At 40.9% G+C, this 24,114-nt stretch overlaps 3 protein-coding genes across 7 annotated transcripts in view; 1 reads left to right on the plus strand and 2 right to left on the minus strand.

The window, feature by feature from the left end:
- The window catches only part of NVL (nuclear VCP like), a 54,944-nt gene extending 54,791 nt beyond the window's left edge, over positions 1-153 (minus strand). For both annotated transcript variants that reach the window (XM_077340504.1, XM_077340484.1), the window contains exon 1: positions 25-153. The gene's annotated coding sequence lies outside the window, so the exon portion shown is untranslated. The remainder of the gene's footprint in view (positions 1-24) is intronic.
- On the plus strand, positions 30-6,397 carry CNIH4 (cornichon family member 4). 2 transcript variants are annotated; one of them, XM_077340517.1, is made up of 5 exons: positions 30-360; positions 3,190-3,258; positions 5,006-5,118; positions 5,608-5,748; positions 6,190-6,397. In XM_077340517.1, exons 1-5 carry the CDS (start codon positions 292-294, stop codon positions 6,215-6,217), a joined length of 420 nt encoding a protein of 139 aa, XP_077196632.1. In that variant the 5' UTR covers positions 30-291; the 3' UTR covers positions 6,218-6,397. The 2 variants fall into 2 exon arrangements, with proteins under 2 accessions (XP_077196632.1, XP_077196641.1); XM_077340526.1 differs by lacking the exons at positions 30-360; positions 3,190-3,258 and adding an exon at positions 690-2,040.
- Positions 6,398-9,774: 3,377 nt separating this feature from the next.
- The window catches only part of WDR26 (WD repeat domain 26), a 45,552-nt gene continuing 31,212 nt past the window's right edge, over positions 9,775-24,114 (minus strand). For 2 of the 3 annotated variants that reach the window (XM_077340557.1, XM_077340538.1), the window contains 7 exons: positions 21,328-21,468; positions 20,513-20,632; positions 19,943-20,088; positions 19,342-19,420; positions 18,761-18,890; positions 15,879-16,064; positions 9,775-14,206 (listed from right to left, as the gene is read on the minus strand). In XM_077340557.1, coding sequence (XP_077196672.1) covers positions 14,181-14,206; positions 15,879-16,064; positions 18,761-18,890; positions 19,342-19,420; positions 19,943-20,088; positions 20,513-20,632; positions 21,328-21,468 — 828 coding nt within the window. In that variant the 3' untranslated portion in view covers positions 9,775-14,180. Of the gene's footprint in view, positions 14,207-15,878; positions 16,065-16,090; positions 17,789-18,760; positions 18,891-19,341; positions 19,421-19,942; positions 20,089-20,512; positions 20,633-21,327; positions 21,469-24,114 lie in introns of those variants that run through there. The other variant, XM_077340548.1, reaches the window with a different exon arrangement.

Here is a 24,114-nt window from a genome sequence, read left to right on the forward strand (position 1 = left end):
CCCAATTTACTCTTCTTTATAGACCTGAGCAGAAGCGCTGGGTGCCCTCGATCCCTTTCAGCTTTTGCTGTAAGAGACGAACATCACGTATCTCGCTAAACTGAATGATTACAGACGGCATTTAGAAGACTACAAGTCCCAGCATGCAATGCAATTTAATGGTCTGCGGCACGGTGTGCGTGGATTCAAAACAGGAACCAAAACTAGAGGAGGGCGGTAGCGGTACGGTGGCCGTGAAGGAACGAGTAGGTGTGGTGGTGTACGGTGGCCGAGTAGGACGGCGGAGGCAGGATGGAGTCGGTGGTGTTCATTTTCTCGCTCATAGACTGCTGTGCTCTGATTTTCCTTTCCGTTTATTTCGTATCCTTCAGGTTGTTTCGTGGGAGGGGAGGGCTGGGCTGGGCTGGGCTGGGCTGGGCTGGGGTGGCGGGCGGGCGGGCAAATGGGAGAGGGGAAGAAGAAGAAGGGACGCTGGGGGAGCGAAATAGCCAGGGGCCCTTCGGGTGGACAAGTGTGATAGCATGGTTGCCCGGCCTCATTTGGGACTGCTGCGTACGCTTCCAGTCGCCGAGTCCCACAAAGGATGTTGGAGAGTTCGAAAAGGTGCAAAAGAGAGCAACCAAGAGGATCCGAAGGGTAGGAGCGCCTTTCCTATGATCCTGGGACAATTCAGCCTAGGGGGGGAAAGTTGGTAAACAGGGAACGTTGGCCCAGTACCTGGTCGGCCTCTGTGTGAAACAGGTTACTGTAGTGGTCCCCAACCTTTTTATCACCAGGGACCAGTCAACGCTTGTCAATTTTACTGAGGCCCGGGGGGGGGGTAGTCTTTTGCCGAGGGATGCCTCCGCCTGAGCCCCTGTTCCACTTGCTTTCCCACCGGTGCCCCTGACTTCCTGCCGCCCGATGGGGGGCACTGCCAGCAGCAGTTGCAGAGTGCCAAGCCGAGGGGGAGCCCCAGCCTTGGCGGCAGCTGGAGAACACCAAAGGTGAGCCGGCGGCAAAGTGGCAGGGCAGCCCCCGAGGCAGCAGCTGGGGAGGAGGACGAGGAGGAGCTGTGGCCCGGTACCGACTGATCCATGGACCGGTACTGGTCACCAGACCGGGGGTTGGAGACCACTGGGTTACTGGACTACATGTCTGCTGATTTGATCAAGCAGTATACTATGTTGACAAAACCAATATGAGCTTTGCTGTAGTTTTTCCTACATAACTTATAATTTTACCCACAATCCAAAATTATGTCAAAATTGTATTTAGGCATAGCTGTATATTGTAAATTCCAGAGTGGAACTTTTGTTTGGTCTGTTGTATAGTAAAAAATTAAAAAGGGTTGTTGTGGTATGTTAGAATAACAATGCAGCTCTGTGCTCCAATCTAAGATCACTGATTTCTGAAGGATTAGAATGGAGTAACTATGTTTAGGATTGTATTGTTTTCGCATTAGTCTGTTCCACGAAAGCTCTGTTGTCTTCAGGTGCTACGAGGCTCCTACTAGTTAAGCATTGTGTGTTAATTTTGGTATGAGGTTAGGGAAAAGCTCCCTGTTGTACAACACTGAGATTTTGTTTACTGTGAGGTTCACAGGGTTTTTTAAAGGTAGTGATAACTTTTTCATTTTAAATGTGAGATATGAGTGCTCTTACTTTCTATGGATCCGCTGATTCCTGAATTACAGTCTAAATATAGTGAGTATCTAACCATCTATTTGTGCATGAAAGTTTTTCCACTTTCCTTTCCATTCTGCCACTTTCTGAATCTCAGGAAGATTATTCCTGGGGTTATGGGATCTGTGCTGAGGAACAGCTGGGTAGATCGGTGAGCTGCTGCAGTTGTGGAACAGAAGGAGGAATAGTTTTTCCTTCTTGCCTTCCTTCCTTCCTCAGCTCCCTTCCATTTCTTATTCCTTTGTGTAGGCTTTGGAAATCACCTTTCTGGGTGCTGCAGGAGAGACATGGAGGGAAACTCTGCCCCGCACAAAGTGGTAGGCTATGAGACATTAGAACTGCCTATTGGAATTAAATCTCTAAACCTTACTTCCAAGTAAGCATACCAAGGGTTACAGCCTTAATCATGTACTTATTGTTCCTCCCTTTTACTGTTTGTATAGTGACTCAAGGCTGTTTTATGATTTAATAGGATACAAAGGGCACTTGTTAAAACATGGACTTTTAAGAGTAAAGTATTTCAAGTTTACCAACTGCTGAGATTCCTGTCTGGTTTTGTTTTATCATGCTTCTGTGAAGAGCTGAGGTCTAATTAGTCTAATATGTCCAGTCATTTTTGAAAAAAAATGTTGTACAAGTGTAAAGTAATGAAGCTGGCTATAATGCATAGTAAGCATACAAGTCAGTCTCATGGATTTCTATGGGATAACTCTGAAATAGTTTGTTATGAGTACTGATCTCCAGTGGTTGGTTGCATGAAAGGGTTGAATTGATACGTCTTCATACTGCTGCAGTGAAGTCTAAGACTGGATGTATCTGTTGTTGGCTCTGTTCAGTAAAACTAGCAAGCTTAAGAAGATATGTGGAACTGAAGATATGCTATTCTTCTGTTATGATGCAGTTATTCCCCAGGATTGACAACTAAGCTTTACCTTAGGGATCCCCACTGTTCATTCAATGACTGCTGATTGGAGCCTGTACAATAATGGTTCTCAAGTACTTGTGAGTTCCTACATTATGCAGGGGGTTGGATTAGATGGCCCTGGAGGGCCCAATTCTATGAATCTATTACTTGCACTCAGGGGCCTTTCAGGTTTGGAGCTTCTGCCCAGCATCCGGTGTGATTGCTCTTACTAGCCTCAGCAGGTTTAGTCAATTGTTGACATGCTGTGTAATGGAGTATTCAAGATTCTGTCATGAGCCTCCTGAGGCTTGGGTGCCTTCATTAGTTTCTTGGGTTTTTTTTTTTTGCTCAAACCAGTGTGTCCTCTGAAATGGGCTTCTGCTTGTGGAAGTCTTATTTTGTTTTTAGTCCACCTATCTCACTGAGACTGCAAATGATGTAATAGCCCTTAATAGAACACTGAATATTTTGTACAGTGCCATCTACTTCACCTCTCCTCAGTTCTGTGGAACAAAAATTGTTCTCATGAGTTTTAGTGGGTTTCTGTTTTTTATGTAAAATGCTCATATGGGTAGAGCAGTCAAGAGACAAGGCTTGGTAATTCCTTATCTTGATCATCAGATAATTACATTATCAGATTTGGAATGTGACTATATTAATGCTAGATCATGCTGCTCAAAATTAAACAAAGTAAGTTTTTTTCTTTATAAAACTGATAAAAGTTAATACTAGAGTGAGAAATGATAGATGTGATGTAGAAGTACAGAATGCTAGAATTGAGTCCTTTTCCTAGAGCTCTGCATGACTGTTTTGTGCACTTAATGGTGTGCATTTAGTATATCCTGGCTTGTTTCCCAGTTTTATGTGCCTGGATCCTATAGCCATGTTGGCCATGGTTAGTCCTGTTTAAATTCTCTCAGATGCCCTACTGTTTATTCTCGCAGAATGTAGCTACTGTGCTTCACTCATGCAGAATGCTCGAAGAAGCAAAACCACTAACGTTACTGATTCCCTTTTGGAGGCCAGTCTCAGAATTTGGGTTTTTTGTGTAGGGCTAAGGTTTAATCCTCATAATCAGCCCTGCCCTCATTCCTCCTTCTCACTACTGTATCTTTTTCTTGGAATGTCTCATAATTCATCAGATATGTCTTTGTTCTTCTTACTTCATGTCCCTTGCAGACTATTTCTTATTTATTCCCCCACCTATATAATTTCAAACTTTTACTTTGTTCTGTACAGCAAGCTTGTTCTTCAGTTTATTTCAATGATATGTTCACCCTCCCTTTGCATATTTTTAAATATCCTGATTATCCCCTCCAACTTCTGCCTATCTTGGCACACACCCCTTTCTGTACCTAGGGTTCTTTTTGTTCTCCTGAGCAAACTTTTAGTCAACTATTTTCCATTTGCCTAGGTCAGTAGTGTCAGAAATCTCTTTACTTGGAAGCATCTTCAGGATTAGCAAATTGGCTAATTAGAATTAACTCCAAGTAAGCGGCAAAATGTTGCAGTTTGGATTATCTTGGCTGAGAGTATTTTTGTTTTTGTAAAAAGCATTCATGCTGTTTTGTGAAGACATCTCCATTTTTGGAGCCCCACTGGAATCTAAGAACTGGACTGTAAGATTAAGGGCAAGCAGTTACCTTTTTCCTCAATAGGGGACACCTGCTGGCCATTCAAAAAGAGGATATAGTACAAATTATTGGTGTTTGAACTAAGTGTGAGATATATCTTGCCATCCTATTCACTCCCAGAAAGGATAAAATACCTTTATAAAAAGATTCAGAATGTTCAGTGACTATACTTTCAAATAATGCACACAACCATCGGCGTATAGAGGTTCCCAGATATCTTCTGCAAGCAGAGAGCCAGTTTGGTGTATTAGTTAGGAGTGCGGACTTCTAATCTGGTGAGCCGGGTTCGATTCTGCATTCCCCCACATGCAGCCAGCTGGGTGACCTTGGGCTCGCCACAGCACTGATAAAACTGTTCTGACCGGGCAGTGATATCAGGGCTCTCTCAGCCTCACCAACTTCACAGTGTCTGTTGTGGGGAGAGGAAAAGGAAGGTGACTGTAAGCCGCTTTGAGACTCCTTTGGGTAGAGAAAAGCGGCATATAAGAACTAACTGTTCTTCAACTGCATAAGTTCAAGACACCAATGCAGGACTTAATCTTGCAGAGTAGTCCAAGTAGTCCGGTACCTTGAAAGAGCAATCTCGCAAGCTTTCAGCAAGACAAATCTGAAATGTATAAGGATGATTCACAACTGGGGCATTTTGATGCCAGTTGCAGCATCAGTTGACATAGGTTATGAAGAACTGCTTATTCACAATTGACAATGTTGTTGTGCACCTTTTTCGTTGTGTTTTCAGGTAAAATGGAATCTCAGAATGCAATATAAAATGGTTTACTTTTCAAAAATGTTCTCTCTTCTAGTGGGTGATCCCTGAATTGATTGGCCATACCATTGTCACTGTATTAATGCTTATTTCACTGCACTGGTTCATCTTCCTTCTCAATTTACCTGTAGCAACCTGGAATATATATAGGTAAGGGGCACTGGGGACATGGGTTACTAAATCATTGCTAACTTTTTAAAGCATTTCAGAAGATGTTTGGTGTGGAGTGACTTGAAACTTTGCTTTTTTCCTGCTTATAGTTATAGAGCATCTGCCTTTTTAGAATGCTGTTCACTATCACTTAACGGTTGCTTGCCCTCATGCAGATAAAAGGATCCCTTTCTCTGTCTCTAGCTCAACTGTTCCTTTTTCATTCTCCTACTTGCTCTTTGTAGCATCAGCCATAATACTTTGTAAGAAGAGCTCCCAGCCATCAGACTGGTGCTGCAAGCCCATTAGATAACCTTCTCCCCTTCCCCCGCTCCTGGCCCCAATTGCCCATGCTCTTCTTTCAAGCCCTTTTGTTTTGTATCTTTTGTATGGTTTCATGGTCAAATGGCTAGCATGCTGAGTTTGAATTGTTGATTCTATATTTAAACTCACAACTAGGATCAAAATACTTTCTTGTCAATCTCTTAGGTACATTATGGTTCCCAGTGGAAATATGGGGGTATTTGACCCCACGGAGATTCATAATCGAGGACAGTTGAAATCTCATATGAAGGAGGCTATGATTAAGCTTGGATTCCATCTCCTTTGCTTCTTCATGTACCTTTACAGGTAAGTCTCATATCTTAGAACTTGGGAAGGTGATCAGAAAACTCATTAAAATGATTAGTGTCCTGACTCTTGTCTTCTGTGCTTTGCAGTTGGCATTAGTGGATAGTGGATTCTGTATGCTTCTTTAAAAAAAAAGTATTTTGCTTTTCTTCCTAAATTAAGTCATCTTTCAATTTCATTGTGTGTTCCTTCACTCATGCTTTGTGAATGAAAGGTTATAGATCTAGATTATTATGGAATGGTTCAGGAAAGTACCTTAGAGAACAGGAATGTAAATTATGCCAATGTGCGTAATATGTAGTATTATCTAATTATTTAAACTATTACTAAAACAACTTTACTGCTGATGCTAGTTTATTAAAGATGCAAGTTCAAGAAGATAGTTCTGTTTAAAATAATATTTGTGTAAGTCATGTGCTACTTTCATCCTATTTCTTGCAGTATGATCCTTGCTTTGATAAATGATTGAAGTTAAATTGGAGGTATTGTGGTTGCCGAATTCTTAATTCTCACTCCATCGAAACATTGTGGAACCAGGTGCAGCTTTCAAGTAAATCTCAACCAGTGTTGTCATGCAGTATATTTTTTCCTCTTTGAACAAAAATATTTTTGCTGTATTTTTTAACATATTAAAATATTTAAAAAATCATATTGTTTTTTGGACCAATTGATTTATCTGTAGTTCATTTTTCCTATTTACTGATTTCAAATCTGTAACTTATAAAAAGCACCAGTTCTGGGGGAACTTGCCTGCCCAATAAAGTTATGGACAATCAGCAGTTTTATTTCCTGAACAAGCTTGCTTTTACATCTGGAAGAATTTTTGTGTTTAACTGTTGGTGTTATTATTGCCATCGTCATGAACAGAGCCTCTTATGTTCACAGGAGAAATGTTCAGGTGACAATTCAGCTCTTTGTGCACCTCATTTGTGTAGTTCTGGTGCTAATGGAGCACCCACTTTCTCTCTGAAAAGTTCCACTTTATCTTTCACTGTCTTCAGCTGAAATCACATCAAGAACAGAAAGAGGCTTCAAATAGCCTTTGCCATATGAATGATACAGATTAGTGTTTTGAGTTGGTATAAGCTTTCATTCTGAATGTGCACACTTTGTTTTGTGCCTCAGCAAGGACAGGTTAGCAAATGTAAATGTGATTAGTGAGGTGTGCTTGGTAGCTGATAAACTAGTCAGAGAAGAATATGGAGCTGGACAGCATCTTGGGAAAAAGTAGCAATGAAATGGTAGAATGAGTCTTTATCTGTAACCGCTCCGCGGTATAAAATAAAAGGGTAAGGGGTAAGTGGGATGACAGTGGGCGGGCGCTGTCCGGAATAGAAACTCGGAGGAGCGAATCAGGAGCCGCTTCGCTTGGCCCGTCTCCCAAACAGCGCCCCGCAGACTCTCCAGTCCTCTGAAGCCACCATCCCCGCCGCTGCAGCCGCCAGACAGTGAATTGCGCGCCGACTTAGGCCGAGCTCCGGGATGGCCGCCAGGGAGGAGGGACGCCCCACGCCGCTGGACTGAGTGAAATCTGCTTTCCCTCTGCCCAGCGGCACCCCTTGCCCACCCAGGGACCTGGCCGCTACCTCCCTTGCGCCTCCCCACCCGCCTCCCCGCCTGCCGCCGCCCACCCCCTTCCCACCCCAGCCCCGCACGAACCTTTGGCTGCCCCCGAACCCTTCTCCCCACCAGGACTTACTGGGTGCCCATTTGGACGCTTTGCTGGCTGCTCCCTCGCTTCGCTGCCAGGCCATGCATGTGCGCACTCCCATGCACCGTCTCACTGCGGCCCGCGTCACCCTTGAGCCCTGGCCTCGCCACTGGACACAAGTGCAGGCCGTGGCCGCCAACACCAGTGACCCTCAGTGCCTCCACCGCCGCGCCCAGCCCTCGGAGGCCTCGCCTCTGCCCGCCCACCGTCGCCCCGCCACGCGCCCGCACCCCCTGGCCTGGCCGCGCCACTCGGCTGCACCCGGCGGACCGCTGCCCATGGCCAGCCAGCCTGCCCATCCCTCACTATGACTGGGAGAAATGCCCACAGGTCCCCAAAGGCACCGCCCGCTGCGGGGGCGACCATGACCAGGCCGACAGCCGCCTGGACCTCCGCCCTACAACAGCTAGCACCCGCTGTATTCACAGGACAGCGGGCTTAATTTCTAGTAAAATATAAATCTTACAGCCAGTGGGTAAGTGAACTATACATTATAGTCATGGGGAACATTTACCCAAAAGCTCAAAGATAGCCTTGTTCCAATGGATAAGGCTGTAAAGAAGTTGAACAACTGTAGGATAAATTATTTGTATGATGAGGAAAGTTCTTTAATATCTGCTAGATGTGAACTACTACTACTAATAGTTCATCTAGAATAAATTCTGAAACTCAAAAGATGAATTCATACTAGAACACGTTAAAGCTGTTAAAAACTGGTTTGGAATACTTTAAAGGGTTTAAGGGGAAACCACATTTTTTTCTCCCTCTAAAATGATCATTGTAGCTAATGGTAATCTTTAATGAATAGCTATGGACTGTTAATATCAGCTCATTTCTGTAGTGAGGCAATTACTTTAACCACTGATTAAGGGTTTTTCCTATTTGAAGTTCTGTGTTACTTACTTGGTAACCCAGTTTACAGTCCAATATATAGAACTAGTTGCAGTTTCTAAGGTAGTTTATCATGTGGCATGTGAAGTACAGCCAGGAATCCAGAGGATTGTCTGGCAGCCAGGCAGGGGGTGTTTAGAGGTGATTTGCCATTTCCTGCCTCTGCCTAGTGTTCTTTGGAGGAACAATTCTTGAAGGTCTCCCAGCCAAGGTTGGCCTAGCTTAGCTTCTGCTAGCTGATGGGATTGGGCTTGCCTGGGCCATCCAACTCAGAGCTGTGGGGGCCTTATTTGTACAAAGGATTTTTGCTTAGACGTTAGAACTGCATCTTTGCTTTCTCTTATGTATGGGGCATGTCAGCTCAATTGTTCAAGAAGATATAGCTATATTGGCCAATCCAGCAACTGAGACCAATAAAACCAAGATCAGCATATTAAATCTGTTCCAATTAATATTTCTGTTAAGGCCTTGGAGGCAGAGCATGTCTCATGGCTTAAGTGCCACTCACCCACTCAGGGCAGCTATCCCATCCATGAGTCCTTCCTCTAACCTGCTTGCCTGCCTGTCCAGCATCCAGCCCATTGCCTTCCATCCCCTATCTCTGACCATCCCCTCCTCCTTCCACTCCTCCAAACCGTTGAGGTTTGGAGGCTGCAGATCCCTGCCCTGTGAGCTGCCCCTGCCCGTGAGTTCCACAAGAGCTGCCTGCAGCCTTTCCAGATCTTGGGGGGCGGGCGGGGGCATCTGCAGAGTTCTTCTACTCCACTCCCCTAATCTTGCACCAGTTGTATTCCTGAATGCAATGGGCTTGGCCCCTAATAGTCATGTAAGTATGTGAGAGGGGTAAGCACTAAACAACCACTACTTGATTCAGTATGCATGCATTTGCCACTTATATCTATACCACAGGACAAATTGCTACATATGAGGGGAAAGACTCCCTTCCTGGCAGCAGTTCTACAGGCCAATTCAAACTCAAGTGTACTTTAATAGATTATGTAACTATAGCATTGAATCCCCTCTGCTTTGAGATGGTTTTGTTTCTAAAATCAGCTGTGCTACTTGTAGCATGTCAAACAGCTTGGAGCCCACTCATGGAATAGGTATGGTAAAAATATTCCGACCAATGCCTGTCCAGGATTGTAAAGGCTGAGTGGTGATGAACACAAGCTTATGTAGCCCTGGTTTCAGTCTCCAGCAAGTAGCACATGAAGCAGGCACACCAAGGAGATGAAACAAATGGGGTCAAACAAGTACAGTTGTCCAGGAATGATACAGAATAGATGTTTGCTACCCATCTGATAAAGGATACAAACCATTGTCCTGCCTTGGGACTACAACATGTGTTCCTTTTTACCCTTATGAAATAGAAATTCAGAGGGCAGCTATCGTACTGAAGCTCAAAAGTCTAAGAACTATTCAAGTCCAGTTATTCATTCTGTTTATTGAATTGGAAAGAAAGGGAATACAAATATTTGTTAAGTGCTATGCACCAACATGGAAAAGTGTAATTTTTTTTAAAAACCCAATAAAAACAAAAATCAGGAATTTTGTTTGAACTGAACATTTTAAAGATATGTTTAATATACTACATATTTATAAAATAAAAAAAGTTAAGGTGTTTTGTAAATAATTAGTAAAACAAGTGAAAATAAATATGGAGACCCAAATTTCTTATGTTTTAATGTTATATAGTAAAGAAAGTCTTAAACTACTTATAATCCAAGAGGAGAGTAACAAAAATCCAGAAAGTTTAAGAACGCAATCCTTTGAAACATTTAATATCAGTCCATAGCAAATAGTCATTACATACCAAAAGCTCTAAGTGTTAACTAGTTCCACCACAACTCCATATAAATCTTGACAATTTAGAAATTTGAGAACAACAAAAGTTCTTTTCTTGATCTCTACAGCTTGGTTTGTAAGTACACACATGCTTTGAGGATCTGCTTCTTCCTCATACATTTTGAAGGAGCCAATAAATTTTCCATCTGTGCCAAGAAGTGTTAAGAATTAAATCTAGTACATTTATCCTAACAATGAAACACTTAAAAGATGGGGCACACTAAATTTCAAATTTATAAAAATATATATTGGTATTAACCAAAATCTTAAAGTCAGGACACTTCACATACACACATGACTTAAAGTATGCAGTAAAACATGACATGTACCTAGAACAACTGGTTCCATGACTCTGTGTTTCACGCACACACGTTCATACCACGCACACGCACACATTTTGCCAAGTCCAGATAATCTGGATCAGCAAACAGGAAATGGGTTTCTACTTTGTGTTCCAGCAACTAGAGCAGCTACTGCAGACAACACTGCACAAATTAATTAAGTCCACCCTGTTCAAAAAGTGTCAAAGTGTTTCCAAAATTCTACTAAATTGTCAAATGAGCAATTTGTTCTATGGCAGCTGAAAATGGACTCGAGCCAATGTAATATACATTTTGATCATATACAGGATTTTAACTTTTTAAAACTGTTTGCTTGAAATGTATCAAATTGAGGCAACTTGTGTGCTTTGGGGTACTGACAAAGGGTGTCAAGTCTTATTTAAAATGGTTTCACTTTCCCTTTCTACCCCAAATTACAAACTAGACATTCTTCTGCTGTTAACTAAAAAATAAAACAAAACTTTGTAACTCCCCTTCCCCATATACATATGTATTGCCAGCACATAACTGGTTTATGAGAAAACATTTCAACTTAAAGCCTTCTTTATTGTTTGGGGTGGGAGGTTTTATTTAAGATGGCACTCAACATCTAGTATTAGATTAATTACATTCAACAATACCTGCTTGGAAGCCAGAACGTGCTTATTGGCAAAACTTGGGTAGTATTATATGACTTCACATTAAAATTTGTGTTTTGCGTTCTGTTTTGAACTAAACTTTAATAAGGAAACTTAATAAATTAAAGAATGGTGAAGGAACTAAGTCGCACATTTACAAGACTTGTTTAAGGGCAGCATAAAAATTAAACCCCATTTCCTCTTCTGTGCTCCTTAAAAAAAAACTTACCTGATCAGCCCTGAAGCACTGTGGGAAATATTTTGTAGCCAGTGTGCATACTTTGGAGTAGATGGGTGCAAAAACCTAAGGCAAAATGTGAACTATATTTATCGCCTTCACATAGAACACCTTCTCTGCCCAGGGTACGATATGGCCAACTATCAGTGATTGCTCCAGCCTTTACAGTGTACAGCAGCCTTTGCAGATACACCTATTCCTTATCTTCTCAACTACAACTTCCACTACTGTCTAGCTTTGGTTTACCTGAAATATGGTAGTGGTGCTTTTCATCAATCCATACATTAGTAATGCATCTGGAAGAATTTAAGCTGCTCATCTCTGCCTCAAAATACTAGCAGTTATTACAGCAAGAAAATGGTGTCTTGGTTTCATTTTATCTAGTATGTTGTCTTACACCACGGATGAGTGTCCATCTGGATCCTACCCCATCTGAAGCTCTTCCATTTAAAGTTGCATAGCCCATATTACACAACTAATTTTATAAGCGGATCTCTCAATACCCATGCTTCTCATTAAACTCAGTATTATGAAGTGCTTTCAATTCCTTTTTATTTCACAAATTCCATAATATGGGAGGAAAGCATGAGTCCATTGGTGCTCTCAAATAAGTTGTATCTGATGTTAACCATTTTGAAGAAAAAGAAAGCAAGAGGCTCAAAAGTGTGTAGATGGCCTACACAGAGCATAGCAACTACAAGCATCAGGCCAAAATGCCTAAAGAAATTAGTGAATGCAAATTAAACTGATTATTGGTACATACTTGATTTTGTCCCTGATCTGCTTTCTAAATTCCTAAAAATACTTGTGTGATAGTATGCGGTTCTAACACTATGTCAGAAACACAGGCATAGTCTTAGCGTACAGAACAGGAATATCTGCAAATATTTTCATACAGGCTGAAAAGTAGACTATAAAAGCCAATAATTTAAAAATCTCAATGTCAAATTAAGAGGTTACATGTGAATGGACAAATAAATTCTTTATAAAATAAGCTGAAATAGCTTAAAAGGAGCTCACAAATAGACATACAGTTCTTTGCTGCTCCCAAATCCATTCTAGGACACTAGAGGAAGGCATTGTTTTGTTTAAAGATCTCTCTGTAAACCTAGTATTCACATGCACTTTTAGGAACTGGGTTATAAAAAAAGTATTTTGTGTTTGTTCAAAGAGTCTTGGGGATAAAACAACTGCCTGTATTGTTACTAGAATACCACTTGTTCTGGTTAAAAGTCAATCAGAAATTTGTCATCAAAATCAAAACACTGAAGGAAAACTAAAGTAAATTGGAGTTCAGGGATACACTAAAACAATGGCCACGCTATTTCTCATCACAGAATCTGTGCATTTAAAATAAACATGCACAAATACCAGCAAATTCCCTTCCAAATCCTGGATCTTCCTTCTCCTGAAACCAAATACCTCTTGCCATCTTTCTTTATTATTTTATCTGGCCTCACTCAAAAGAACACCGACAGTTCTTTTCATTATGAGCTGCTTTCTTCCTGTTAGTTTTAAGGTTGAGCGTGGCCTTAAGTGCCATTTTCATCCTTCAACTAAGGGGGAAGTCAACAGACAGCAAACTAGGTTTCTTTTCTTTTACTATTACAGTTATGCACACAGAAAGTCAAGGAGCCATTCCTAGTGCCGGGCAATAGATGGCACTATCTCAGAAAAAGGCTCTGGCCAGTGGGCAATATGAAAAGCTTGTACAATGTATGCATTTTGTTTTTAAAAAGAGATGTTCATCTCACTAATTTTTAAGGATAATGTTATATGTACTGCCCTCATTCTAGAACTTTAAATAAGAATCATTGCACAAGTTAAGGCCAATTTGGAATTTTCATTTATTAACTTCAGAAAATACATTGTACTTCTTTAGTTGGTGATTATGAAAGCTCTCAATTTTTATGGTGGTAAACAAGGTTTCTTTTTTAAAATAATACTTCATATAATCTGTTAAACTCCTGCCAGCCGAATGGTCTTACACAACACTCCAGGGGAGCACCAGTTATACTGCATTTGCTTGTAGATGACACTTTTTAAGCTGGTTTAAGTTCCAAATGTACACAAATGAAATCATTTTAATGCTATAAATAATTTACTTTGTTAAAAAAATTGTGCTGTTAACCCATTTATGGGCAACAAGCTATGTGAAAAGTACAAAACCTTTTGTCAAGTGTGATACTGAGAGTGCTTTTCATGTCATTCACTGGTTTAACATCTGGGTGTAGATATACTGCGCAACGGGCAAGGCTAGAATCCATGAACCAAGCTGCAAAGATCTCAAGCTAAATAAGGCGGAGACTCAGAGAAACAAGAGAAGGAAATACTTTCCTATCCAACATGTACTCTTCAGACTAAAGCACTCTTTCTATCAAGCCTTCTAAACTGTTAAATAAAAAGGTTTTCCAAACAAGCATTTAAACTTCATTACACAGAAGAGCAACAAGAACAGTAATCTGCCTGACAAAATGGCAGAAGGGGAAAATGTATATACGGAGTTCAATGGTTAGCCTGAATGTAGCACAGTTCTTCACAACCGATGGGGGGTTACTTCAACATGGTGTCCAACAACGTTCTAACGACGTGCTTCATCTCAACTGTTTACTATGAAGCAAGGTGGTAAAATGTTTGGCCCCAGTCGGGCTTCAGAAATGGTTCTTTTTTTTTTCATGACGAGCATGTCTGTCCAGCTATCAATCATGTTTGTTTGCACCAAATCCCAAGCCATTTAAAATACGACTAAATTTTAAGTTATACAGAAGTCGTCTGCGCCAAGTTCACCATCAACTATCCATGCTACTGCATTCCTCTAAAGGGGGCAGGGCAGGGGGGGGGGGAGAAGATGGAATGTAAAGAGAAAAAACATTAAGGATTTAGTAATAAACTTTAACCTCAGCTAAAATGCAGAAATAAGTATTCATATTGATGTAAGGCATGCACTTTAAAAACAAATTAAGAAAACCATTTACAGTGAATTTACAGTCAACATATTATTGATTTGGTACATCCAACAGAAATTGCTTGCTTTACATATTGGTTTTGCAGCTCTTGAAGTAGGACAATGTGGGGACTGTGAGCAGGCAATAGTGTTTTGTACTTCACAAACTGTGAGGATAGAATTAATGAAACAATGCTCCCTAAGCAAGTTGTTTTTGTAAGCCAACAAACAATTTTATGCCTTAAGAGAAGCTTTTCCAAGAAGAAGTATATTGGCCGGTGAGAAAAGACAATCAATTCTCTCAAGTTTGGACTAGTTTCTCTGTTTCAGAACTGCCCACTAGGATTGATTTTGGAAGTACCAGAGGTAGTAAGGTTCCAGCTGAAATTTAAAAAGTAATTGAGAATTAAAGCTCTGGTTGGCTCTAGTTATTCACATTCACTTCTTCGCATGTAATTAATAGATACATCTGCAATTAACAAAATAAACAAAATACCCTTTCATTTTAGGTTACGTTTTAAAAGTTCCTTCCAGAACCAGAATTTAGATTTGTCATTTCAAGACTAAGACATCTCAGAGAACATATATGCTTTCTAATTATATAATAGGCATTATATTTTGTTCACATTTAATTGCTTGAACACATAAGCAGTATTTTCAGTTTGTGAAGTACAAAGCAGTTCTTCAAATAATGGAGGCCAACCTTATCCAGAAAACTTTACATCAGATTGCATCACTCTTTAAGATTAAGTTTTATTCTTTGTTATTTCTGCATTCCCCCTCCAACAAACTGATGGCTTTTCCATGCACAACAGTATGATCTTTTAAGAGTTTGGGGCTGTCTGTCAAAAGCAGTATCAGTTTGAGCCAGAAGGAGGCATCAGTCCCTCTCACATAAAGGATGTAGTAGCTCTTTCTTAGCTCATCAAATTATTCTCCCCATCCTACAGCCAAATCCTTTTTTATTGCAAACATACAGGGACAAGACTGAAACATCTCCACTTCTGAATACACAACTATCCGCTGGTCATGTAGCTTTGGCATAAAATCTTTATTCTACCTAAAATGGGAATACAACCCCTGATGGTTGTGCATTGGAAGTACTGTCCTACTGATTTCAACGATGGGAATTGCGAAAAAACTTCAGATTTCTCAAAATAAAGGTACTCTACAATGGGGGTCGTCAACCTCGGTACTGGGCCGCCAGCAGCCATGCCTGCCCCCCCTGCAGTGAGAAGCTCGCCAGGCTTCGCTGTGAAGGGAGGGGGGGAAGAGGCAGGCACAGCCGCTGGCATACTGTCGGACGCACATGCGCATGTGCGGAGCTGCTGCGCATGCGCGTTTGCGCCCCGGCAGTCCTCAACCAGGAAAATGTTGGGGATCGCTGCTCTACAAGAAAGCAACCTGAATTTCTACCCATACCAATTTATCGTATCATGAACATACATTAGCTGGGTTAAGTGAGGTATCAAAAACCAACAAAACATTCAGTGTTGGCTCAACTTCTACAAGTTACTTTTCACACATACATTGGACTGTTTACCTTCAATATCCTGGTTGTCTACAAAAGGTGCTGGTCCCCATATTCTAACAGTGCCATCATCAGAAGCGCTGGCCATCATGGATGGAATCTGCGGGTTCCAGCTCACGCAGTTGACTGTTCGTGTGTGCCCTGTCAGCTCCGCAATTGGCAGTTCACTACGTTTGTGCCAAATATATACTTTATGATCTATGACAGACAGATTTGAAGAAACATTCTAAAGCCATTCTAAAATTTAAATTTATCTACAGACAGTACAATATGGCACTGATCCAGGCATTCACTATTCTTGCATTAAAACTCCATTCACTTCAGAAAAGATTGCTGAATTGTACATCCAGCAGCTTCAATAAGTTTCCGCCCCCAAGGAATATCACATTTAAAACTGGCTGCAAGTACTGACCTCCTCTGCAAGCTGAAGAGATAGAACTTATTTAAACAGGCTCTATATGTTCCAAATAAGAATTGTTTGGTTGTTACTTTCTCTACCAGGACCTCTAGACCTTTCTCTACCAAGACCTCACTGAAAACATGATTAAGCCCTGGGCTAATGAATTTCTCTACCCTCCTCCTGGTCTTCTCTATACATGGTATGGGGGCCTCTCAAAACAGAAGGTCCTGATGTTCCTTGAATGGGGGATCTCTTTTGTTCTAGTGGTTTTACTATCCAGGGATATTAAAAATCTTGTGTTCAAAACATCGATGGGTTCTCTTGTCCTTTCCATGTACAACATGGATGAGGAGGAGGAAAGGAGAGGAAGTAGACAAACTAGGATTTAGACATGATCTCACAATATGTAGGACAAAGCAAGGAGGGAATGTAACATCTAAATAGGTCCATAGTTGCCGTTCAATGTATCATCCTATCAAAGCAATTTCTATCTATTCATAATGGGGACAATCATTACAAAGGCTTGAAGTGAGACTGATTTATACTGTATTTTTAAATATATATTATTTTAAGTGTACAAGTTCAGCTGTGTTGGTGCTGTTGCAGGGTAACTGTGCCAAATATCCATCTGAATATTAAATACAACAGGGGCAAATCTGTCATCATTGCTCCTTTCACTGTGTAAGCATCCACACTGATCACAGCACCCATCTGAATTGCAGATCACACAGGATTGACTGCATGTCAGATGTAGAACTAACTGACTGGGGTACTGAAAAACCACACATCACAGTGATTCGCGAAGTGAGGGTTTTACTAAATACTGAAAACTCTACAGTCATTTTAGGACACTTACACTTCCTCACACAACAGTAGCTAGCTGAAGAATGTCAAGGTGTTCTTTTAGTCAACATTCTCTCTCAAGAAATACTTTTGACAATGAATTAGGATCCAGGATATTAATGCTGGCTTCCCAAGGTAACCTGTCTCCCAACCCTTACAAATCATGCTGTGACCTACTTCCTAGAAGCATTTGACTGAAGAACTGCTTTCTAGCTAGATCAGATCACGGTTCATTTTTTAAAAGTTGGCCCAACATTGAACTTCCACTGAATACCCCTGCTTATATTTGCATTTTTATTCTCCCAACATAAGCACTCTGTGCAACTTCAAGTCACTGCAGTATTCACCTTAAGGCCGCGACATTCAGCACTTACTCTCAAAGACAAGGCCGCTATTGGTGCTACTTTATGTTCACACACACAGATTCAGAAGTCAACTTTATCCCAAGGGTGGAGGACCCTTTAATGTTTGGGGCTGGTAGGTGAAATGCCTACCTAGCTGAGAACATACCTTTACATTTAAGAGGTAATGACATTTAAATCTGTTACTTTTTTGTACATAGAGACTTTCACAGCAGCCACATTTGCAACAATTCAGTGCAAAGAGGCAAGAGCCTCAGGCAGTCCGAATCTAAATAAGGTGCCATCAGCTTCAACTACAGCTGGGTAGTTTTTAGACACTGAAAATGAAAAAAATAAAAAGCTGTTCTAAGTTGACCTGGATAAATTAATCTTTACATTCATGTCAAACAAACAGTAACTAAGTGACCTGTCCACACTGCCCTGTGGTGTACAAATAAACGCCAAGAGCCAATAGAGTTGGACAGACATCCCTGGGGTGGAAACTGTTTGGAAGGGTAAAGGTTAAGGCATGCATGAGAACTGACATAGCTATTTATAGTTGGCATTGTGTCGAAGATACAAGTTAGCTAGAAAAGTGCAGTTCTTAGGGAAAATCTAATCCACAATTATGGGCAGAGAAGTTCTGCTTGTAGATAATGATTTGGAGAGTCCACCAATAAGATTACCTTCCTGCTCAAATCAAAACCTGTTTTTCCTGAAATCTGCTCACACTGTATTAATCACTGTATTATTATCAATACAGAGCAAGTCAGCATCCTTATTGCCTAGAAAACCTGTCGAACAAGCCACTCAATGCAACTGAGGCGATGCTAGAAGAAGGCTATGTTTACTTCAGGTCACTCACTGTGAGCTCTAAGTATTCAACATGCAAATAATCAGGAATGCTAGATCTGTTACAGGATATGAGACTTGTTTCTCCCACCATAATTAACTATGCTTGAGATGACAGAACTCATCTGGAATGACATGACTGCACCTACCTTTGGAAAAACAAATCTACACCAAATAAAGATTGTTACTCACCAGAGTCACTTGACCAAAAGTATCTCTGTATACCACATTCATTCTACCAGAACTAAGTTATTGTTATGAACAGAATCACACATGCTAGTGCCCAACCCCAAACTATGATCATGCTTTTATTTCATTTGAGCAATTCATTATTTTTATAGGAACAGTCATTTCTTTAATTAAATGTGGGAATGACAGGACTATGACATTTGCTAAGGTAGGAAGTATATGCTTGAAATGTAGGTAGGTAAACACACATTTTTTTCAAAAAATATTACCTTCACTGCCACTAGCGATGAAGTCTTCATTATGGCCTCCAAAACATGAGTGAATCGTGTAAAACCCTTGTGTAACACCTTGGTACTTTCTCACTAAAACTCTGTCTTGCAAATCCCATAAATGAACTCCCTGAGAACAAAGAGTTTGTTGGAGATTAACAACATTCACAATAGCCTCCCCATTATTACATTTCACCACACAGTGGAATACCAAAGAGAAAATGATAAAAGTGAACACTGACAAACTGAAAAGAAAAAGTGTTGTTCAAGCTACTCTCATCACATATAGTGTTAAAGCACCATGTAGCTTTAACCTCATCAGCCCCATAAGCTACAAACAAGCTAAAAGAGGCTGATTTTGTCCTATCTGCAGCAATCAATCCCACTTCCAGGTTTGTAGGCTCAAAGGAATGGAACAGGGATGACTGAACTCTTCTCAGTTTTGCTCTGGCAAGATAAAAAGCAAGCATAGCTACAGATCACTTGTCCGCAAGCTTGAAATTGTAACAAAAGTGCCACATGTCCTTCTCCCTCAAACTAGCAATATTTTCTCCCCCCCTTTTCAAAATCTGTCCACTTACCTGAGTTGCTACATTTAACAACGCTAACCGGCCATTTTTTGAGATAGTGAAAGACATAATTGGATGATCTTCTTGTACTCTGAAAATAAAACACACAGCTCAGAATTAGAGCAACTAGATAATAGTGAAATGCAAGTCTGCAGTATCATCATTCCTTATTTCACCATAATTACCATGACCTTTCAGATACAAAACTACTAACTAGTATGCACCAATACCTAAAACATTACTTTTATACCCTTTTTTCTCTGCCCTGAGGAATCTCAGAATGGCTTGCAAACACATTCCCTTCCTCTCCCCATTCTGTGAGGTAGGTGGGGCTGAGAGATCTGTTACTGGCCCAAGATCACCAGCAGGCTTCATGTGGAGGAGTGTGAATGAAACCCAGATCTCCAGATTAGAGTACACGGATCTTAGCCACTGCACCACGCTGGCCCTCAGGTATGGCCTAACAGTTTTTAGAAAAGCCTATTTAGAAGTGGCATATGAACTACAAGACTGGTATTAAGTCATTAACACAGAATAAATATTTTGCAAAGCCATATGGTGAAATTCATTTATCTACCACATTAGATATATAGCTTTAAGAAGAGATAGTTACATGTTCCTGTCTGTAAGGTCCTCAAAGTTATATCCCCGGATTCGCTGGTGTGTATCTGATGCCAACACAGTCTTCCCATCACTCAAGCACCACAGGCATTGCACTCTCACTCCTTCCCAGGAGTCCAGGAGATTACCATCTAAATCCTGCACAAGAAATGCAGACAGTGAAGGAATCAGAAAAGCTAGTCAGCAAAACATGAAAAAAATATGTTTTGGCCTATGATCAGTGCAGAAAGATGTGTACATAGAGAAGAAGGAGTAATTCTGAGAAATAAAACACCTCCACAACCAACAGGGTTTATACGAATGCCCTTTAATGCGGAATGATTATCACCCACTAACTGGGGCACTCATCTTGGAATGTGATTTACATTATAGAAATTTTCAAGTATTCAAAATTAACTATCCTTAATAAACACTAATATAGAGGAACTCTAAATGTAGGATTCTGTAACTTGTAACTTGTCACCTCTATGAAGATGTTTATTTAGAAAATCCTTATGAAAGATAGTCTGGTATAGGCTACACTCTTCCTTATGGACAGCTGAGGAAGAAAAGCAGCACTTACACACTGATAGAACTGCCCACGCTGTCCTCCGGTGACAAAACGTTTCCCATCAGGATTCCAGGCCACACTTGTTAAGCTATCTTCATGAGACTGGCTCATCTTTGTCCTCAGCTCTCCTGTCTGTAATAATGTACAAAGAAATCATTGAGTGCCAGAATACGTGAACATATCTGTTCAGATATCCAGAGCTTATTGGGAGGGAGTTAATACCCAAACACAGTTTGACACAGAGGAAAGAAGATTAACAGCATCATAATCAGAGTCACACCATTCTATGGCCACTGTAATCAATGTACTGTCAATATACCCAATTTTGAATGAAAAAACCCAATGGGAATTTAGCCCTTTCATTGTTTGTTGATGTTTGTTTAGACTAGAGACTAAATGGCACTATATTATATTTCGAATTTAGGGCTTTAAAAAACCTTATGAAGAACGATTAATATAGTTCTTCCAAGTGTTATATGCTGAATCAAAGGGCTAGAATCCCCAGCAAAGGAACTGATTATATTATAATTGCATATAACACAGCAGCAAATAACCTATAGAGAAGTAAGTACGGGACTAACAACATTGATTGGTAGCACTGAATTTAACTAGCGGCAATATTTTAGTTCTACTTGTAATAAAAGAACAGTAATTATTCCTTTTGCATCAGAAGCTGAATGCAGTTGGAAAGCTTGCATCTCTGTACTACACATATAACGTAGCAAGAAATTCTGCTTCATAAAATACCCTCAAAACCCAATTATACTTCCTGTGACTCTACTAATGAATAGGATCTGACAATATTCTTTCAAATGATTACTGCTTACTTGTACATTCCAGAGCCAAAGCTCAGAACAGTCATCTGGGCCACAGGCAACCAGGTAGTTGTCATCTGGGCTCCAAGCGATGTAGGAAACACCATATGCATGGCCTTCCAATGTCTTGAGTAATTTTAACTGGTGTGTATCCTACAAAAAAAAACACTGTAATTAAGTATTTTTGCGCTTAGGTTCAAAAGTCTTTTAAGCAGTTACCTTTAAAGCCTAATTTTACTCCTATTTTAGTAGTCTACCTGAACACCACAAAAATGATTTGAATTCAGAAAAAAACTTATTGTTAGGTCCACTTTGCCTTAAAGTGGGCACATACACCTTTGTCTCCTTGATATTATACAGTTTAAGAAAAGATATAGCATGGCAAACAATGCATAAGAAAGTTGGACTACTATAAAAATGGTGACCCAATGTGGTCCTTGCATCTGTAAAACAATGTTATTATGCTGGATACTTATTTGCTGCTTATCCTCTACCTAGATATGTGTAACTGCTTAACCTCTAGCTATGATATGGCAACTTCTATTTCAACATATCTGAAGAAGCATGCATGTACATTAAAACTTGGATAAAAGGCTCCACTGAACTCAAAATTTGTTAAGAAAGCAAGAGGTAAGCAGAGAACATTTCCTCATTCAGATAAAATTAGTTTATGAAACTCAAGACGCTCTCATGTAGATAGAAACAGCATCATCTTAGAAAGGTATCTTTAATCAGCTAGAACCTGGCATAACAAAGATTCTAGGGTTTCTGCAAAATTATGAGAGGACACTTTTTAGAACCACAATATAATTTACCTGCATTAAAAGAACAACTAAAGTTTTCAAGGTATCACAGTCCTATTCAGATCAGAATGATCTATAATCAAAATTATGCTTGCAGAACAGATATTTCCTGCATGCCCTCTTGCCACACCTCCTATGTTCTTCAAGAAGGGGTTTCTAGAAGTCTGGGGACCTCTATGGTGGCAGAAGAAATCAACAAAAATCACCCTCTTTCTATGCATGCAGCAGTTCCATGTTGTTCATTGAAGAGGGACTTTGATCCCACCTGGTATCTATGAAAACTAAATGGTTTCCCAGCACACAATACAGTTCTACTAGAAACACAATCTTGCTTCAGCCGGAGAACAGTAAACCTGGTCAACACACGTGTAGTGGAAATGAGAATCTATAAACAAACTGGAGCATAAAAACTATTTTTTGCTTACTAACAACTCTGAAAATTCCCATTTCAAAGACAGGATATAACTGTCTCAAATTCATAATCAAAGTACAGCATCTCCTCAGGCCTACCCTTCCACTGCAGACAAGATGACTGTAGGGCGGAGAAAACCCTCCCACAACCCTGCCCAGGGCCTGCAAACTATTCCCAGTTGTGGGAAGCTGCATCTCCCTGGGCCCACACACCCTCTGAGGACAGACAGTATGATTGCAGAGCAGGGCTGACAGCTGGAAGAATGAGATGCATTGTTAATAAATATTCCTCTTACCAAAAAAATAAAATAAAATTAACAGTTGGGGGAGCTTGGTCAGTTTAGCCTAGAGAGGAGACGACTGAGAGGGGATCTGATAACCATCTTCAAGTATTTAAAAGGGTGCCATATGGAGGATGGAGCAGAATTGTTCTCTCGTTCCAAAGGGACAGACCAGAACGAATGGAATGAAATTAATTCAAAAGAAATTCCATCTAAACATCCAGAAGAAGTTCCTGACAGTTAGAGCGGTTTCTCAGTGGAACAGGCTTCCTCGGGAGGTGGTGGGTTCTCCATCTCTGGAAATTTTTAAACAGAGGCTAGATACCCATCTGACGGAGAGGCTGATTAGGTGAAGGCTCAAGTGGGTGGCAGGTTACAGTGGATGAGCGAGAGGGATGTGAGTGTCCTGCATAGTGCAGGGGGTTGGACTAGATGACTCAGTATGTCCTTTCCAACTCTATTATTATATAATTACATGATTCTATGTTACAGATTCAACTTGATCCCACTATCCCCACCTTTTGGAAGGGAAGCCCAGAGTGTTCTGATCGCATGTGGCCCTGTGTGTATGTCTATTGGTCCCTGGGTAGGGAGGGACGGATGCATCCCATCACACATAGAACCGCCACTGAACATCAAACAAAAGGGAATAAAGAGATGGAAAGGGAAAAAGGAAGAACACCCACAGTCTAGGACAAATCCCCTGAAGAGTATGGCCATGCAGCAGCAACAATAACCTTGATAGTGGGGCCAGCTGGACCCTTTCCCATAGTGCACAATTATACAAGCAAACATCCAAATCCCAGAGACAGGGAGGGAGAGAGAAATGTGTGGCACGTCATGCAACTAGTCATCCTTGCCAGCAGTGTTGGCAGAAGAGCTAAGGGCCCAGGGCCTGCAAGACAGAGCTCTTCTGCCAGGCGTATGGTTGAGTTCAGAGCAGTACTCGGTGTTACCACCTGAGGATCTCTAAGGTGAGGTCAATCAGGTTCCTTGCTCTCAGGGAGAGAGTTATTGACCCATGCTGAACAGGGGAGTGGTTTGGTATTTTATTGTTCACCATCTTGCCATGCTATTATTTTGAATTAAGAGGTATTTCAAGGGATTTTATTGTATTTTATTGATCTTGTAAACCACCGTGAGACATTCAAAATCGACGGTATATAAATATAAACATCTTTACCACTGACTCTTAAATAAGGTTGAAAGAGCCATCTGGGTAGCGCTGTCCGGGTCTACGCTCTGCTGTCCAGCCCTCAGAATCCACAGGCAGCGGGCCAATCTGGAAGCGCCCAGAAAAGCTG

Source organism: Paroedura picta, chromosome 1 (genome assembly GCF_049243985.1).
Source record: "Paroedura picta isolate Pp20150507F chromosome 1, Ppicta_v3.0, whole genome shotgun sequence".
In the NCBI taxonomy this organism is placed as follows: Eukaryota; Metazoa; Chordata; class Lepidosauria; order Squamata; family Gekkonidae; genus Paroedura; species Paroedura picta.